Source organism: Pteropus vampyrus, unplaced genomic scaffold, assembly GCF_000151845.1.
Source record: "Pteropus vampyrus isolate Shadow unplaced genomic scaffold, Pvam_2.0 Scaffold36, whole genome shotgun sequence".
Classification (NCBI taxonomy): domain Eukaryota; kingdom Metazoa; phylum Chordata; class Mammalia; order Chiroptera; family Pteropodidae; genus Pteropus; species Pteropus vampyrus.
The window spans coordinates 9080926-9100593 of record NW_011888817.1 but is presented as its reverse complement, the minus strand read 5'-3'; the positions used below and the strand labels follow the sequence as shown (position 1 = coordinate 9100593).

At 39.3% G+C, this 19668-nt stretch overlaps 1 protein-coding gene and 1 pseudogene across 4 annotated transcripts in view; one reads left to right on the top strand and one right to left on the bottom strand.

Annotated features, from left to right (window-relative positions):
- The window catches only part of KPNA6 (karyopherin subunit alpha 6), a 37227-nt gene that overhangs the window by 9155 nt on the left and 8404 nt on the right, over positions 1-19668 (bottom strand). For all 4 annotated transcript variants that reach the window (XM_011357831.2, XM_023529286.1, XM_023529284.1 and 1 more), the window contains exons 2-10: positions 6615-6748; positions 5601-5693; positions 5096-5195; positions 4152-4246; positions 3580-3711; positions 2229-2317; positions 1209-1308; positions 678-841; positions 428-506 (exon numbers count right to left, since the gene is read on the bottom strand). In XM_011357831.2, the coding sequence (XP_011356133.1) occupies positions 428-506; positions 678-841; positions 1209-1308; positions 2229-2317; positions 3580-3711; positions 4152-4246; positions 5096-5195; positions 5601-5693; positions 6615-6748 (986 nt within the window). The remainder of the gene's footprint in view (positions 1-427; positions 507-677; positions 842-1208; positions 1309-2228; positions 2318-3579; positions 3712-4151; positions 4247-5095; positions 5196-5600; positions 5694-6614; positions 6749-19668) is intronic.
- LOC111738276 lies at positions 5937-6055 on the top strand (annotated as a pseudogene).

Sequence of the window (19668 nt, the reverse complement as noted above, 5' to 3'; positions counted from 1 at the left end):
ACATGTACACACAAGAATGACCTAGAAAATGAGTGTGGGTTTGAGTTGAGATTGCTCACCTTTAAGAAATTTGTCAAAAATCACACAGAATTATGCCAACCACTCAAGACCTAATGAATACCCAGTTCCATAGCTTTTATTATCTTAAAGGGACCATGACTCAAAAACTGTTAACTATTATCTTACAATACCCTGGATACTAAGCCAGGTTGATTTAGTTTTCCTTCAAAAGCACACAATGGATGATGATTTGCTTCCCATTTATAGAAGAAATGAAGGCAACCAAGTTGCCCATGGTCATATAGAAAGTGGCAGAGTTGGAATTTTTCACTCAAACCCATGCTTTCTCTCCTAGACCATGCTGACTCTCATCAGGGCCAAAGCCCTTGGCAGGGTTTTGTCCATAGACAGCTCTCCTCTTCTTTACCTGGGTCTGGATGTCATCCCCAGTGACGATGTTGCCCACAGCTCTCAGGGCAGGAGAAGCCACTTTGTAATCATTATGCCTGCAGAAGAGGGAGATCTCATTAGTAGAGGACCAGCACACGGTACTCAGCCTTGCTGACCACCAAGGCTGACAGCACTCTCATGGCTCCAGACCTTTGGATAGGGTGGCAGTTCTTTACTCTGAGCTTGGAGAAGCTTAGGGAATTTGTACCCTTTCTGAGATCACTCACATCAGAAGCTCTACTAATCTCCTGCAGACTCCAGAGTCTATGACTGCTTGGATCTTCTCATTGGGGCCATCAGACAGATAAGAAAGGGCCCAGCAAGCATCTGCCAGCAAGTCTGAGTCACTGCTGAAGAGGAGGCGAGAGAGCACAGGCAAACAAGGGGAGACCTGTTGGAAACAGAGTGAGAGGGACTCATAGGAGGACATCAGCTCTACTGCTAATATTAACACTGCTGTTCACTCCTCTATAAGTAATTCTAAGCCCTAGAGATCTCTACTACATTTTTTAAAAATTTATTTTATTGCTTTCAAGTATACAGTATATTGGTTAGAAAACCTCTACTACATTTAATCATCAGGCCTAACTTTTCACTTTACCATCCAGCAAACGAGATCACCCACTTCATTGACCTCTTTCAATTTCCTAAGGATTGAGACTCTAAGGGGTTCCCCAAAGACTTGAAAACTCCCATATAAAAATTCCTCCATATGAAGGAACCTGCTATCACTCAGAACTGGTAAGAAGCTCTCTCACCTTTGCAAACTCTGGGGGTGGGTTCTTCCCTCGGCAGAGGTTTGACAGGGCCCAGACTGCATTCCGTGTCATTGTCAGTCGTGTGGACTTTGTAAGGAGTCTGAAAGAAAAAGCAAAGCCAGATCCTGATCAGTGATGTCCTTGGCATAGGGCTGTTGCCAATGAGCCCCAGGAGCAAATCCAATAAGATCCCTAAGACTCTGGTAGCTTCACTGTTTCTTCTTACCCATAGACCTAAATAAATTGAGCCTGTTTGGGTCAGGAGGCTAACCTACATCTTCACGGAGGATTAGGACCAGCTATGGCTAGTTAAGACCATGACTAATAAGAACAGAGGGCTGGATCTTGGGTAAGCCTGTAAAGCTTTTAAGATAAGACATACTGTGTCCCTAACTGTAGCCACAAGTTCTAAACAAGAAGTACTGTTCTCTTTGGAAATAAAAGCTGAAGGTCTAGTGTGAGGGCTTTGGCCATGCAGTATGGAATGGCTTTCTGTGAAGGGCCCAAGAAAGAATTATAGTGGTAGCCTATGAGACTGTGGTCTCTGAAGAATACTTCCTCTATCTATTTTGGTTTAAATGTAATGCAGCTCTACTTTAAGGGTATGAGAGGGAGGGATGGAGGATCCAGATGACCCTTCCTGTAGTCTTTGACATGGGGTTTACAAGAGAGCTCTTCAATGTACCTATGCATAAAGCCATAGAAAATCAATGTATTCTGTAGAGAAGGCTGAATTTTTCCTGATGGGCTAGTCCTGCCACTTTTCCCAGGCTCAAAAATGAGACAGGCATGACCAACGTGAGATTCTACAGTGCCATGAAATGAAGAATATCCACTTGGCACAGACTAGCAGCACAATTTTCTTGCTCTGAAAAGATGTATTTTATTTCGGCAATCTAAACACACTTTTAGTTTTGGTTTTGTATTTACTTACCATCTTAAGGTAAACTGCCCCCCGAAACACCTGCCACATGGCTGCCCTACAGATGCCCCTAGTGCGGATGATCATTAATTACTCACGTTAACAAAGGATTAAGGATGGAACAGTTCAGGACGTAATCTCGGCAAACGGAGCTGTCTCCAGCTATGTTTCCCAGTGCCCAGACTGCCTGAAAAGGGGATGACAGAACCGTCACCTAGAGTCTAGTGGCTTCTGTGAGTCCTTTATAATCAGGACAAAAACCATATCAAGGCCCAGACACACAAAACAAACTCAGGGAGCCTCTTTGTTGACACCTTTTTTGAGCACTTGCTCTATGAGGACCTTTTCTCTGAGAGTTTCTGGCTCAAGAGTCCTGGGAAGACAGGCTGACATATATAATGCAGCCAGAAAAGTCAAACCAAGACCTCCCTATTGCCACCACCCAGAAAAGGAGAAAGTGATTGAAAAGTTGCATTTTTGTAGCCTCATTGACTAACTCTAATACAATGGAGGAAAAAAAATCCCAGGACCACTCTCCACTTCTATCCAACAAGCAAAATTCCAGTGGAAGAAATGGAAGTTGTTATCTTTATTTTGATGATCTATAGGATGAGAAATGGGTACTCTGGTGTCTTTTTTTCCAATAACACCTCTGATGCCAAATGTGAAGTTTTTTCCATATCAACAACCAATGCTGACACCAACTGTGTGTCCAACAATTCAATTCAATTCTGACACTAAGTCTTGGAGTTAGCGCAGACCTCAACAGATTAAGGACTCAGTCCCACAAGACTGTTTCCACTTTAGACACCAGATGCAATTACCAGCCACCACCTGTACTTCTGACCCAGTGGCTATAAATTTGAGAGTTCCCACAATCCTCTCCTCAGGTTCAGTAATTCACTAGAGGTTCAGAGAACTCAGGAAAATACTTACATTTACCAGTTTATTACAATGGATACGACTCAGGAAAAGCTAAATGAAACAGATGTATGGCGCAAGGTTTAGTGTAAGGAGCAAGGGAGTTTCCACGCCCTCTCCAGGCATGCCACCTTCCCAGCACACTGATGTGTTCAACCTGGGAGGCTGCTGAATACCACTGCTCTGTGAGCACTTATAACCTGATCTCCAGCCCTCCTAATCTTCCTGGGGAGGTTGGGATGGAAGGGTGGGGAAAGGTAGAGCCTGAGAGTTCTCACCCTCTAATCCTATGTTTGCTCTTTCTGAGTCCCATCCTGAGACTATTTAGGGGCTCTAACCTGAGTCATCTCATTAGCATAGACTCAGGTGGTTCTAAAGGGGCTCATTATAAATAACAAAAGACACTACTATCACTCATAAAATTCCAAAGTTTTTAGGAGCTCTTTGTCAGAACTGGGGATGAAGACCAAATATATCTTTTATAATACCACAGGTATCATTGAGAATTAAGCTAAATTTGAGCATTACCTGTTCCTGTACATCCTCAAAGTCCGAGTTAAGCAGCTCTATAAATATGGGGACAGCTCCTGCTTCAATGACAATTTTGGTCTGCTGAGAGGTTCCAGAGGCAATGTTTGTTAGAGCCCAGGCAGCTTCAAACTGAAAGTGAGATTAAGCCATGATTGAGAAGTCATTCCAGATGGAGCAGCCATTTACCAGCTGGCTATGAGCAGTAAGCCTCTTGCTCCTGACTAAAAAAATCAAAACACAAGCCTTTCCCTCTCCTCACTTTAAATGGTAGGAAGAGGTCTCCACAGAGAAATAACCGAATGGGAAGACAGAACTGGGCTTCACTCGACCAGTTCTAGTCTTGCACTACCACAACACCCATGAGTCCTTTAGCAAATCACTTTTTTATTTTTCAAGTTTCACTTTCTTCATTTCTGAAACCAGAATTAGAGTGAGATGGGTCTCTCCAAGTCCCTTTCAGCTGAGTTTCTAGTAAGTTCCATCAGATTAACTACCTATTTCTAAGAGAAACCCAGAGGCTAAATGGTTTCTAGGGCTTATGTCTGGTACCCCTTTGCTCGAATTCTCACCTGTAATGTACAATTCTCATTCCTTTTCAAAAACTCCACAAACCGATCCACCACTCCTGGAGTGTTGATAACTTCATCTATTGGAGGGCTAGGCTCTGGAAAAGGGAGAAAGGAAGAAGAAACGTCAAGATAGGCTTTGGCTAATGCACTCACTGGGGTCAGCTCACCATGCTTCCTAGGTACTCCTGGCCATCCTTATAAAACATTCCCAACAACCATTTAACAACAGCTGGTCATCTTTGAACTGTATGATACAGTTCGGACACTGAAGAGTAAAGCCCATCCTAATTTAAGTTTGCTCACCTGAACCTAAGCAAGCACCTACCTTACTTAAGCAAGCAAGTAGTAAGGGAGAGAAGAAAGCCCAAGGGATGAGCAACCCTAGTCTAAACATTTCATCTAAAGATTTCCCTTTGAAGACTAGCATTTTCTCTTGGGAGGACTGCTTAATATACTGAGGCAAGGAGTATTTTTCCTATCATACATCAAATTTTTATTAAGCACAAACTATGTGTCAGACACAGTTCTAGGTATTGAGCATATAGTGGTGAACAAAACCAAAAGTCTCTGCCCTCATGGAGCTTACATTCTAATGAGGAGATATAGATGATAAAAGCGTAACAGAAAAAAAAGAATTGGTAGGGCAGGGTAGGAAGATTAAGAATGCCAAGGGTAGGGAGATGGCCAGTAATTTTAGGCAGAATGTCAGGGCAGGCTTCATTGAGATGGTAAGATCTGGTCGTAAAAGTGATGGAGCTGTCACATAGATATCAGGCAGAGGGAACAGCCAATGCAAAGGAAAAAAATGTGCCTGGCTTATCTAAGGAACACCAAAGACAGCAGGGTTAGAGTAGAATGAGTGAAGGGGAGTAGTTGATGAGGTCAGTGAGAAGAAACAAGACACTGAATTATGTAGGGTCTCCAGGGAGGACCAGGCTTTGTACCTTTGGAGAGCAGTTTCCGGAATTTCTGTGTGGTTGCTAACTGCAGGTCAGAATCATCAGAAAAGAGCATCTCTACCATCTCTCTTGTGATCACACTCTCCTAGAATATAAAACAGGTTCGAGATTTTGCAAACCACACTAGAGCCAGATAGGGGAACACAATCTTGAATAGCATCCTGCTTTTAAGTCTAAAGACTTAAGAGCAAAAGGACAGTATGACAGGCTCAGGAGAAGGTGTTTGTTTAATCCATGGCTTCTGCAAACTGGGACATTTGACAGTGATTCCTAACTTCTGAGGCAACTGATGGCTTCTCTTAAATGTTTCCTCAGGTGTCCCCATCCCCACCAGAAATAAATCCTTGTTGAGTCTTTAAGCTGACAAAAGGGCCCATGGAATAAAGAGCTTAGCATGGTTGTCGGCAAAACTACTAGATGAAGTGAACTGCCCAGTTTCTATTCTGCAAAAGTAGCTACTTCTCAGGCCTGCCTGAAGCAAAGTCCTTACCCCAGTGGTAGAGCTCACATAGGAGTCCATGAGGAGACTATCGAACATAGCAGCCTCTTCATTAATCATCTCCACATTTCTCCGTTTAAAAAGCTGCAAGCAAAGAGAAGAGATGGTAGTAAGATTACCTACTGAAACAAAGAATGACCCAATGTTAAATTATGGCATAACTGTCAAGGAAATGCTAGCATAGTTGAGAAAACACCAAGCTTAACATAATGACATGGAAAGATATTCAAGGGCTTTACTTTCTATGTTATATTGAATTGTTCACATTTTTTAAAAAGCAAACAACTCTTTAAAGATTCTAGTGCTCTTTGTATAAAAGGTCATGAGTACTACAACCATGCCACCCTGAACACGCCCGATCTCTTCTGATCGCAGAAGCTAAGCAGGGTCGGGCCTGGTTAGTACTTGGATAGGAAACCACCTAGAAAGACTGGGTGCTGTAGGTGTTAAAAAAAAAAAAAAAAAAAAAAAGGTGATGAGTATAAAAGGCTTTGAAGGAAAGAAGTAATGGTAAAGCAAGAGGGTAGGCAAGAGCAGGTTAGGTGACTGCATATAGGTCTAGGCAAGGCACCAATTTAGTGAGTGTATAGTAGAGCATAAATGATGAGGCATTATTATAGTCTCGGTCCTAGGGAGACTTACAAAGAATGGACCCCAGAAATAGAAGTAAGGAAGCCCCCAAATGGCCGATGAACCTCTTAAAGAGCCAGACTTAGGGCTAGGCCTTGAAGGCCAGGCCTAACACTTGACTATAGGATAGAGAAAAGGCAACAAGGAACTAGAACTAGAATGTTATACTGAAGACATAAATGATGTCTAAATTGTTCTAAATTATGGAAAAAGAATAAAGGGATTTTCTCTCTTTTCCAACATTTCTTTACAACAAAGGAAAGTAGATAAGTGGCCCACAGAGCTCGGCTACTTTCCTAAGGAGAAGGTGAGAGCACAAGGTGGAGGCCAATCATTGTGGCTGGATCCTTTCCATGAACACTCTGGTTAACCCACCTGTTGCTCCCGCTTCTGTTTCCGGAGCTGAATGCCCTCTTCTTCTCTTCTTCGCCTCATTTCCTCAGGGTTTAGGGCATTGTTCTTATAGCTCTTCATTCGATAATTGTCCTTCCCTGGGCTCGCCATGGTCTCTAGATGAAGGGAAGATACAAACACATTGGCAAAGGTTCTTAAGAGGGCAGCATTTCTTTTTTTTTTTACAGTAGAAAAGAAAAGTTTTATTAGAAGGGCAAGTACACTTCCAGACATGGAAGTGGGCCTGAGCAAAAGAAGCGTGGCTCAAAAGGCTAGCATTTCCTTTTCACTGGGCTTCTGTCCCTACCCAGCCTACCCAATTGGGGGTTCACAGATTCTCAAGGAGGCCTAATAATCTCAATAATCACACCTCTGACATCTCTCATGCCACCTTCACACCAAGAGTTTCCTTTAATCATAATAAGCTGGTTAAATAATTATAACAACTGATATAAGCATAGTAGTTAAAGTGTAGGCCCTGGAGCCAGACTCTGTGGGTTCAAACTCTGGCTCTTCTACTTGTTAGCTGTTCAATCTTCAATAAGTTGCTTTAATCTCTATGCCTCAAGATCTCGTCTTTAAAACAGGGACGTAATAGTTACTACTTCATAGAGTTGTTAGAAGGATTAAATAGGTAAATACATGTGAAGTACGACTTAGAATAATGCTAGGCATATGGTAAATGCTCACAGCTATGATCACCTCCATGACAAGAGAGAAAACAGTAATATGACTTTCCCAATAAACTCAGATGTATTTAACCTGGTCAGGGGAAATACATCATACTATATCCAATTTAGTGGAATGAAATACATTATAGTATATCCAATTCAGTGAATACCATGTATCTTTTTTTAATGACTGATATACCCACCATACATTTTTTAAATTAGAAAAAAAAAGAATTAATCTGTAATATTTGATATGTAAAAAAAGATAAGGCATAATGTTAAGTTACCAAGCACAATAATGCAACGAGAATCTGTAAACCTGCCACCAAATCTAAGAACTAGAACGTTATCAATATGCCTGAATCTAGTTGTGGGCTCTTCCCCTATCCCAGGGTCCTTCATTCCCCTCTAGCCAAAAGAAAACTGCTATCCTGAATTGTCATTATCTCTGTTTTTGTTAATCACATATAAGTATATCCCTAAATACTGTATCACATTGTATTTAGTCTTCTGAGAACTAACATTGTCTATCCTGGAAATGTTCCCGCCCCAAGTGACTTCCTAAGATTTACCCATGTTTTTTCATGGAACTGTATTTCATTCATTTTTTTCCTATATTATTTCACTGTATAAATATATCATAATTTAACCATTTTTCTGTTGGTAGAATGAATTTAAAAAAACATGATTCAGCAATGTGATATATGCAAATATTTAACTGTATATCTAAAGACACGAATAGGTTGAAAGTAAATGGATAGAAAAAGATATTTCATGCAAATTGTAATCAAGAGAAAGCTGGGATGGCAATAATAAAAGGAGATAAAAAAACTTCCAAGAGACAAAGAAGGTCATTACATACTGATAAAAGGATCAAGTTATCAAGATATAACAACTATAAAAATATATATGCACCAAACTAGAGCCCCAAAATATATGAAGCAAACACTGACAGTCTTGAAGGGGTAAATAGTTCTACAATAGTATTTAGAGACTCTAATGTACTACTTTCAATAATGAATAGAATACCTAGATAGAAAATTAATACGAAAATGGAAAACTTCAACATTATAAATGAGCTAAACCTAAAAGATATAGAATATTCCACCCAACAATAGCAGAATATACCTTCTCAAGTGTACATGGAACATTTCCAGGATAGACAATGTTAGGCCACAAAAAGAATCTCAATAAATTCTAAAAAACTGAAATCAAAGTGTTTTCTAAGACCACATGGAACAAAGCTAGAAATAAATATCAGAAGGAAAACTGGAAAATTCCACAAATATGTGAAAACTAAACAACACTCTTAAATAATAAATAAAACTGGAGGACTTACAATTCCTAATTTCATAATTTACTACAAAGCTATAGTAATCAAAACAGCGTGGTATTGGCGTAAGGATAAATATACAGATCAATGAGAGCCCAGAAATAAACTTACACACTACATAAAACAATTAACTCAAATGGATCAACAACGTAAATATATAAGATAAGAACATAAAACTATTAGAATAAAACATAGGAGTAAATTTTTATGATCTGGGCAATAGATTCTTAGCTATGACATCAAAAGCACAAGCAACAAAAGATATTAACTAGTGAAAAGACAACGTACAGAATGGGAGAAATTATTTCCAAATCATATATCTGATAAGGGTTTACTATCCAGAATATATAATTTCTACAACTGAACAACAAAAAGACAACTCATTTAAAAATGGGCAAAGGATATCAATATAAACTTCTCTAAAGATACACAAATGGCCAATATACACATGAAAAGATGCTCAACATAATTAGTATTAAAGGAAATGCATATCAAACAAACCCACAATCAGATACTACCTCACATCTACTTAGAATGGCTAAAACAAAAACAAAAGAAAAAATAACAAGGTGGCAAGGATGGAGAAATTGGAACCTGATGCATTGCTACTGGGAATGTAAAATGGGGTAGTCTCTGTGGAAAACAGTATGCCAGTGCCTCAAAAATATTAAACATAATATGACCTAGTAGTTCTACTCTTTGGTATATCCCTCTGGATTTATTTAAACTAGCCTAATCCTAAACTGTTTACTCTGCCCTGCCTTCACTTTCCCTCAGAAACCCCAATAAAGGCTCTTATCTAAACCTTCCACTTGCTCCCACCTTTTATGCTTCCTTACCACCTTGGTGTTTTCCTCTTGACCCTGTGTGGCATGCAGTGACTTTCTTTCTGAGACCAGTGAGTATAATAGACTTCTTCCTTCCAAGACCTGTCCTTATATCCTCCTGTGGTTGCAGTGACTTTATCATACCTTACCCAATATTTACATTTTTAAAACAATCTATTTTAAAAACTGATAAAAGTGAACCTGATTATGTTGAAGTATGAGTAGAGGAAGACTTACCAACTTGGGTCTCCCTTTATAGGCATTTCTCATCCTCTAAATTTCTATTTGAAACAGTAACTAAAAGTATTACAAATGGTATGAAAAATTAAGTATTCTAGGCACACAGAAGGAGACACTAACTTTAATATTGCCCCTTTTCTGGAATGGTTGGGATGACTGTGATGAGAGTTCAAAAAAGAAATCTCCCTCTATAAATGTCTAACCACTATGCTATTACCTGAAACTAATTTAACCCATTTCCCATTTCGGAAAAAAAGTACAGCTTGCTGCCAGCGTTAATTTTACATAAACACGCTCTTTGAGGCTGAAGTAAATTTGACTGGTTTTCAATGTGAAAATAAAAGAACTGTTCTTTAGTTATTTCTAAACAGAACTAGTCTCTAATCCTAATGTAACAGAAATGTATACTTAAATCAGATTCATCAAATGAATCTTTGGCTAACAACTGTTTGAGAACAATGTTAACATTATGCGTAGGAATGCTACGTTTTCTAGGATTTTGACATTTTCTGCGATCAAGAATTACTACATTTTGTAAATGGAAATATTCCTACTAAAAACAGAATATTATAAATAGAATGATGTCATTTGTTTCCAAAGACTATGGATATACTAGAGCGATGCAAAAATAATAATAAAAGCGAGACATTTCATGGCAAACTTTTGAGGTAATGTTAGGGCTGTAATCTGTGAGTAGTCAGGGTAAACACTGCAGCCACAGGCGCTGCTGGCAAGTATTCTCAGGGCAAACAGGAAATGGGTTAATATTGACAGTCAACTGTAACTGGAATAAAAATCTCCCACAGATAAGATTTGGGCTGGTTCTTCAAGTAGGAGATTCACCTTGTAGGTGGAAATAGAATAAATAAGGAAACACATAAATGTGAGGGGGAAAAATAGTCTATTAAAAGAATCTAAGTGAAGGAAAAATGAACGTGGAAGTTGAGAGAGCTGAAATCTGGAGCTGGAAAGGCTGAGGGAATGTGCCTGCAGCAATTTCAGAGAAGGTGCCTCTGGTCATTCTGGAAAGTAGACTGGTGAATTCACAGCAGCAGCAGGGTCTTAAAATGTGCAAGTCTCCATACCCCCTTGGCAAAGCCCAGGTGGATTTATTGCTGGGAAAAAATAAAAGTTCTAGGGGACTGGAGTAGCCTCCCTTTAAGGCCCCTAAATCCCCTGTGCTTGTAGACTAGCGAGCACAGGACAGATTCCAAAAGTCAGCACTGTGGACTGCTGTCCCCCATTACCTGACACATAATTTTTCATGACTCTGAGCCTGGGCTCTCTCAGAGGGCTGTCCCCTCCTTCAAGCATACCTGACAGTGAAGCTGGAAGGATAACCGGGCTGTGCTTCTTTAGTCACCATGGTGACAAGAAACTATCACAAATATTTGCTTATGACTTCACTCGAGAAGCCAGGCAGGGGAGGTTAGATTGGAAGGAGGAACATCTGCAAAAGCACATCTGGAATCAGCAACCAAAGGAAGGCCGGACTCTTGTTCAAGGACCAGCAGGCAAAGGGGCTTTTTTTCCCAGCACGCCCTCCTTTACTGGGGCTGGATCCAGAAATCTACAATACATATATACCTTTTCTAGCATCTGTCTTAGCTTAGTCAAGAACCTGTCTCAAAGTGAACAGATCCCTGAAGTCATACCTCTCATTTCTAGGAAATAAATGCCTAATGTTGCCATACATTTTCTAAGCTTTTAGAATTAAGGGATTAGCAATAATAATACAAAAGAGAGGTATGGACCCTGTTATGGCCTGAATTATGCCCTCCCCTTTTATATGTTGGAAGTTTAACCTCTGGTACCTCAAAATGTGACTGAATTTGGAGATAGGGTCTTAACAGAGGTGATTAAAATGAGAATACGGGGTTAAGGTCCTAATCCAATATGACTAGTATCCTTATAAGAGATTAAGATACAGATGCACATAGAGTACATCATGTGAATATGAAGACAGCCATCTCAAGGAGATGTCTTATAAGAAGCCAACTCTGCTGATACCTTGATCTCTGATTTCTAGCTTCCAGAACCGTGAGAAAATAATTTATGTTGTTTAAGCCACCCAGTCTGTGGTACTTTGTTATGGCGGCCCTAGCAAATTAATACAGGACCTACCTGAAAGATGAAGAACCTGAGTCTAAGGTCACATACCAGATGACTAGCAAGATTACTGTAGTACTTCATTTAATCACTGGTATATATAAAATTTTGAGATTCATCAAATTCTTAAATTATGCACATTTTCTCAGGAAAAATGCATACTACATATAGCCAGCTGTCCTGTGTATGGAATGTGGACAATACTACCACACCTTCAAGCTCACATCTGCTGGCTCTAGGACTTTCCAAATCAAAGTTTTATGTTCATGGTACTTCAAAAAGTTACCAAGCAATCACTTCAAGGCATCTTTCTAGAAGAACCCAAAAGAGCTATATTTAGTAGATGAGAGTACTAGCCTTATTTTTCTAGGTAATGACATGACAATCTTCAAAGGAGATGGGCCCTGGAACACTATGAAGCAATCTGTCTTTTAAAATTACTTCCCTTGTCCTGGTGCTAAACTGAGTGGGTGCTCCTCTTTGCAGAGGGAGGCTTTCTAATAAAATGTTATTATAACTGCCCAAAGAGAATGAGCTAAGACTTTAAATCAGGCAGACTGCTGGGCATATGCTACAGTTAGGAAGCTTTACAATTTATCATGATGCAGTGAAAGTTACTTAATGGCAATGAGAAGAGAAATAAAGGAGATAAACTTATCTCCCAATTTAATGTCTCTTCAAGAATGTAAGAAACCCGATTCCTCCGAGGATGAAATGGCTTTTTTTCAGCTGGCCTCTCTTGACTTTTCACTATGAATTCTCTAGCAAATGTGCATCAACATAAGATCTCTGGTTAAAACATTATGGCCACATGTCAGTTAATTAAAAAGAAATGAACTAGAGAGTATATACTAGGATACAGAGCCCACAGCTTTAGCGAGCTAGTAAGGTTTGCTAATGTGCCAAGCTCTTTGAAGATATAAACTCTAATCCTCACAACAATCCTGAGAATCCATTTTACAGATGAGAAAAGTGAGACTCAGAGGTTAATAAGCCAGGATGCTAAAAAGTCAACCCTAATCTGTCTGGTCCCAAACTTCAAGTTCTTTTCATTTCCTGAAAAGGGAAACGATAAGTAACAGCAAATCCATAAGAATTCTGAGTTGGGGACTCCTCCACCACTGGTAATCAAATCTGATCACATTTCAGAATTTCAGTTACCACAAATTCAAATCCCTTAAAGGGTAAAGAGGTTAACAATTTTTAACAGGATAGTTAAAATAATACAGTAGGGATTTCACTCATACTTGATTTTTACATTGTGCCAGCCAAACAATTTGATGGGGGCTTTGTTAAATAATTAAAACTCAGCATCACGCTTCTGTTTTCAAAAAATGTTTTTATACACAGGATCTAACTGACCCCTATAACAAGCAATTAGAAAGATTAGTCAATTAGCATATCCACTTAACAGCTAAGGAACCATGTTTGGAGCTGCGGTGACTCGCAGAGGATCAGTCAGCTATTAAATTGTGAAGCTGAACTTCAATCTAGACCCTCTAATTCCAAAGGCCTCCTCTTTTCATCCAACCTCTGAGGACTACTTTCCAGCCTCACAATACACATAAACTTCTATTCAGTTTGGCTCTTGTCCTTAGACTAGATTCTATTTTGATCTCTTTACTCACAGTCATTTTACCTTGAGAATTACTGGCAATCAAGTCTCTAACTAGTGCATATTAACGGAGCAACTGAAAACTGTTACTGGAGATGTTTGCCTAAGAGTCCCCCTCCACCTCTTTCATCTAATCTGTTGCCAAATTCTGTCCTGATTTTATCTCCAAAATACATCTTGAATGTACTTACAACTCTCTCAATTCCTGACCCCGCCCCGGACCCACCCAAGTCACTATCATCTCTTGCCTGGCTACTAACCACCCTCCCCATCCCCGCTTTCCCTCAATCCATCAACACACAAAAACCAGAGCACACCACTGCCCCCATGTAGAATAAAATCCTCTTCAGAACTCAAGGTCTTGCCTATATTTTCATCTCATTCAACTCTACCCTCCTGTAAGAGTGGCCCTCTCAGTATTTGGAATCCATCAAGTTGTTTCCGGCTGTAGTCTTCACACTTCCTGTTTTCTACCCCAGTGCTCTTCCCTACCTCTTAGAATTGCTTAGAATAGATCCTTCTCTCCTAATGCTAACCTAAAGAAAGCTACTGTATTTATGTCAGAACACCTGTTTTATTTCCTTCATTACACAATTTACAATGTGTTTGTTCTCTATAGGATGTGTAAGTTCTATAAAGGCAGGGATCTTTGTTGTATCCCCAGCATCTATAATATCATAGATACACAAATATTTGTTTAATGACTCACTGTTCAAATATTTATTCAATACTTAATGAACACCTGCACTGTCCCACACACAGGCCTAACTATAACAGTTGTTTAATTAATGTCTGCCAGTAAATGTAAGGTAAGTGAAAAAGTGTACAGTAAAGAAATCTTCCTTGTGACTGGAGTGGAGCAGAACTTCCAAAGGCGACTGTAGAAGGGTTTCTTATTAGAAATCCAGAAACCACAAGGTTCCTCCGGAATTGATATAAAACTGAATAAAAATGCTCTATTATGAGACTACAGCACACGGATGGCTCAGACAAAGACATTTAGACTGCTAAATTCAGTAACCTTGTCAGTATTCATTCTCATTACTTGGAACCCATCAAGCTGTTTCTGGCTGCAGTCTTTTTGACTTTCTGATTTGTCACTGATGATCACTCTTTCCTTCTCGACACTGATTCTGTCAGTACCACCCTCTTCCAGTTCTCTTACCTTTCCAAACACTCCTTCTTAGGTGTCATACTGTGTTCCTCTTCCAATGCCAATCTCTCAATGTCAGTGGGTACAAAAATTCTACTTTTGGTCCTCTTCTCAGCAGGAGCAGAGCCCTCCCCCAGTGATCTCCCTTAGCTTCAACTTCCACTTTTACACGAAGTACCAAATCCCTACAGTCACGATCTCCTACCTGAAAGTACATTTCCAAATGCCTACTGGCTATCTCTACCTCACTTTCTTTCTCCTTAAACCAGTTTCTTCTTCTATCTTTGCTAGTTTGGAGTTAACGACATTACCATTTACCTGCTCTTAGAGTCAGCCATAAACTTTCTCCTCTCCAAAGACAACAGGCTGGTAAACTGATTTTTACCTGTGCCAGAGTTTCTTTCCTGAACCAAACCCTATTTAGGTTCCTCTGAGCCCTTTCTCAACTAGGTCTCAACTTTGGCCTATAAAGATCGAACGAAACGCTAACATAGTTTCTAATAGCTCAAGATCACATCAATAGGATGACCTTAGCTCCCTTAAAGTGCCTGCCAGAGAAAATCTCAAGGTTGCCAAAAGAATTTACTATTTGTTTTGGCCAAAACCTGAATATAGGGTGCCTGTCTCCCAGGCTCTGTGAAAGGTAGGAGCCTAACTTCAATAAGCACCGGTTAGCAAACCCAGATGGGTTTCGCATGGACCAATCCCTTTCCTAAAATTTTTTAATTTTTCACTTCTGACTCTACTGAGCCCCCTCTCCCTCCCCGCTCTATTCCCTCATCCTCCTTTTAAAAGCTCCCAGTTACCTATGTACAAATGGAAGCTGAGTTCAGTTCACACTTCTCCCTATTATAATAGTATGGTACTAATTAAAATGTCCTTACCACTATAACTAGTATCCAGGTTTATCTTTGACACCTATCACTGCAAAGTTGTTCCTACTGACAGCCTCCAATGACACTGTTATAGTTCACAACTCATCACTTCTCACTTCCAGACCATTAAATCTTTGAAAGCAAGAATCTTTGAATCTACAGCACACACATGCTCTCAAATGTTCCATTCAACATTTTAAGCTTCAGTTTTTCAACGGTCTGAAGTGGTTTACAATAAATTCAACAAAATAAAAAATACGAAATAAAAAATCTGGAATAGGAATATACAAATTTGTATAGAAAATGGGGAAAGATGAATACAGATAAGCAAGACTCAGAATCATTTACTTATTAAAACAGTTGCAAAAAAAAAAAAACCCAAAAAAACAAAAAAATTGAGTTCCATTTTGACATGCTAACTACCCAACAGCCAAAATAAAACATGAGTGAAGACTTCCATAACTTTCATTATCCATGATGGTAGTCCTGAAGCACAAGAGTTTTAAATTTTGACTAAGTCCTTTTTTTTTTTTTTTTTTTGGTTACTTGTGCTTTTGCTGTCACATCTGTTATCTTAATCCAAGGTCTTCAAGATTTACTCCTATGTTTTCTTAAAAGAGTTTTATAGTTTTAGCTCTAGCTCTTTACACTTAAGTCTTTGATCCAATGTATGGTATAAGGCAGGGGGTCCAACTTCCAACTTCATTCTTTCCCGTATGGATATTTGTTCTTTAGGCATTATATATAGCAATTAGCACATTAAGATAATAAAAATAAACCAGTGATCCACATGAGTCTTTCCTTAATGAATTTATCTTTGAGATGCCTTCAAAGTTAATGATTTTTATGATTAAACCAATCTATTAAACCAACAACTGCAGTATACAAGTTCCTTTCCTGTGTCGTTACTTATTTCCATGTCCTGCTAGAAGACAGACAGGCACCAAGGCAGAAAGTATCATGATACTCCCACCAAAATAATTACACATCTATGTCCTTACTGCTAGATGGGAAGCAGTCTTCTCAAATTCAGTCCAGAATGCTTTCCAAAGTCTCTGGCCATGGTGAAAATGTTTTACAGCTATACACCACATAACAATGTTTCAGTCAAAGATGGACTGCATATATGATGGTGGTCCTATAAGGTTATAATAGAGCTGAAAAATTTCTATTGCCTAGTGATGTAGCCATTGTAACGTCATAGTGCAATGTGTTACTCATATGTTGTGGTGATGCTAGTGTAACAAATCTACCACTCTGCCAGTCACATAAAAGTATGGCACATACAATTACAGTAGTAAGCTATACCATCTAGGTTTGTGTAGTATGCTCTATGTCATCTGTATATTAATGCAATGGCCTAACGATGCATTTCTCAGAACGTATCCTTGTCGTTAAGCAGCATACGACAGTTATCTACTAAATCCAGAATAAAAACTAAGTTACCCCTTTGAAAGATCTTTCAAATATCTCAAAGTCAACCTCTGATTTCTAATAGAGGGCTATTCCCAGGGGAAATTCAAATTCGATTTGTAATGATTTACTAACAATTTGCTTAGCTTTTAAGTCTAACCTCACACAGAATGCCCATGTTAGAGGTGGAAAAACTGAAGCATAACTTGCAGAAGCACTCAGCTAAGTGGGAGAGTTTAATCCAGGTCTATCTGACTAATGTCAATGCTCTCTCCATAACGTCTACTTAACAGCATACTAGCCACAAGGGTACTCCTTTGTTATTTCCTAGGAGTATCAATGTTTCTTCTTGGAGCCTACCACCCTAACCATTGCCTGACTCAGTCCCTCAAATGAGATGTTCTTGCCAGGAATAGAGAATACAAATATCAGATGATACCAACACTGATATGAACGGAAGTAGAAAACTGTAGGGACTGGCAGGTAGTTAGGTAGTAATTTGAAGGTTGTCTGCCACTTCAAAGGAAAAACAAAAACCATGTGAGTTAAATCTCCCCTGTACTTGTTTTTGCAGATTCCCTCCATCTCGTGTGTGTTTGTATGTGTGTGTGTATGTGTAGTGATTGGTGGTGGTGGCAGCTGCATTAAGGGAAATACAAAGTTGAGGGAAACAGGATGAGCAATTGCCATTTAAGTCTGATGTAGGGTTTGAAAATCTTTTTTAAACCTCAACATTATGTGAACTGACAGAACATCTTCAAGGATTTGTATTAGAAAGAAATATCTAGGCCAAGAGAAGGCAGTTGTGCTGGATAGAGCACCAACAGGCACACTAGAACCAGCGTGGTATTGGTGAAAGGAGCTTCAAAGCTAGTGTGATTTCTGGTCTTGCTCGTTAAGAAGCATACCACTCTGGGTGTCACTTATCTGTATCTCAATTTTCTCGAAGCTTTTACCCTGTCTACCTCAGAGTTACAGCGAAAATCAAATGAAAATACTCTGTAAATAGTAAAATACTGTGTTGGTAAGGTAGGATTAGGTTTGGTAATAGCTTTTCAAACTTCTGGAATTTCTCTCAGAACTTCATAATCAGGGAACAGTGCAAACAAGAAAACAGTATGAAACAGGTCTGACAGCATAAAGCTCTCAGGGTGTTACCTGCAAGCCTGTCAGAACTGCTAGTCACCAAGACAATGGGAAAGATGCCTCTATAGACAATTGGGTCAGTCCACAATGGGGCAATAACAAGACTGCTTATATTCTAGCAAATCCTCGCAGGACTAGGCTAAACAGTGATCACTCTAGGAAACAAAGCTGAATCTATAAACTAGGTGGTTCGGCTAAAAGACCATGTGGGGAAAATTATCTTTTAGGCACACAACTGTATACACTCAAAGCTCAGGGTCTAAGTGAAGCATGGTACACTGAAGTACTAAATCAACCAAATAGTTGATTGTGTGCCAGGCACTGTGTAAAGGTTTCTGCCTTCCATATGCTTTACAATCTAGTTTAGTCTCATAGCATCAAGAATATAAAAGATAATGAATCTAAGTATGCAGTGAGTTCAGAGGGTAGGAGTGAGAACTATCTTTACTGAATGGTAAATTCTAAAGTGGTCTTTGAAGGCTAGATGGTTAATATTTCTGAAGATATAGGGGTGGGGAGGGAGAATAGTTTACTAGGAAAGAACAGAAAGCCCAAGGTTGTTTTGAGAAATAAGACCAGTTTGGTTAGAGAGGTATAAAATAAAGGTCTACATAGCAAAATGTCCCTGAGATGTTACAGTGCACTTCTGGCTACCTGGTCTCTATTCTGCAGCACTACACTCCTCCATCCTGAGTCTTCAAACAAGGAAGGTTCTGCACTGTCAGTAAGATGAATTATACAAATCCCTCTGATTAGCTCTTCATTTTAACGTTTAGTAATACATACAAGAAAAGGTTTTTCCAACAGTCTTCTGACAAATTAAAAGCAGGAATTTCTCTAACTTGTATATATTAATCCAAAAAGAAGGAGCTAGATTTGGGAAGCAATTTTCTGAGGCCCTATGTACAAAGGGCCAAGGACAATATGGGAGAGAAGAATGACGCAAAGAGAATCCTCTGTCCTCAGAAGACATGCTATGGACAGACTTCCAATGTTGTCCCTCAAACTCTATCTAAACTCCTTTCAATATGATGTAGTGGGAAAAGAGCACCAACTGAGGAGTCAGATGAGCTGGGTTCTAATCCCAACTGCATAACCATGGGCAAATTACCTACTATCTTTGAGTTTCTACTTCCATTAACTATAAAATGAGGATAAACTTCATAGCCCTGTAGGATTGGTGAGGTAATGTGAAAGTGTCTAGGGTCTGATTATTGAATCAATGGCTTTTTCTTTTCAGCTCCTACTCTGAAAGGCCTCAAATGCCCATTAAAGGCAATTTCCAGGAAGTTGGATCAAAAAGTACAACTATATTTTCTTGCTCTCTAGTAACAAGTAGCTTTTCCTTTTCCTTTCTAACACTGCAGCTCCTTTCTCTGAATCTTTATTCTTCTATTCCATCTACATTTCCTTCAAAGCTAGGCTTTAAGAAACAATGAGCCAAAATTTTTGAAAAGGACCCACTCTCTACCATTTACCTCACCCCAAGATGAGCAATTCTAATCATATTTCATTAGACAATTATTCCCTCTTTGGAAAACAAATGCTAATGACTTCCAAATATACATCTGCAGTCCACACCTAATACCCAAGGGGTTCCTTCCACCCATGTCCCATAAGCATCTTGAATGTCTTTTTTTTTTTTTAATTTTAA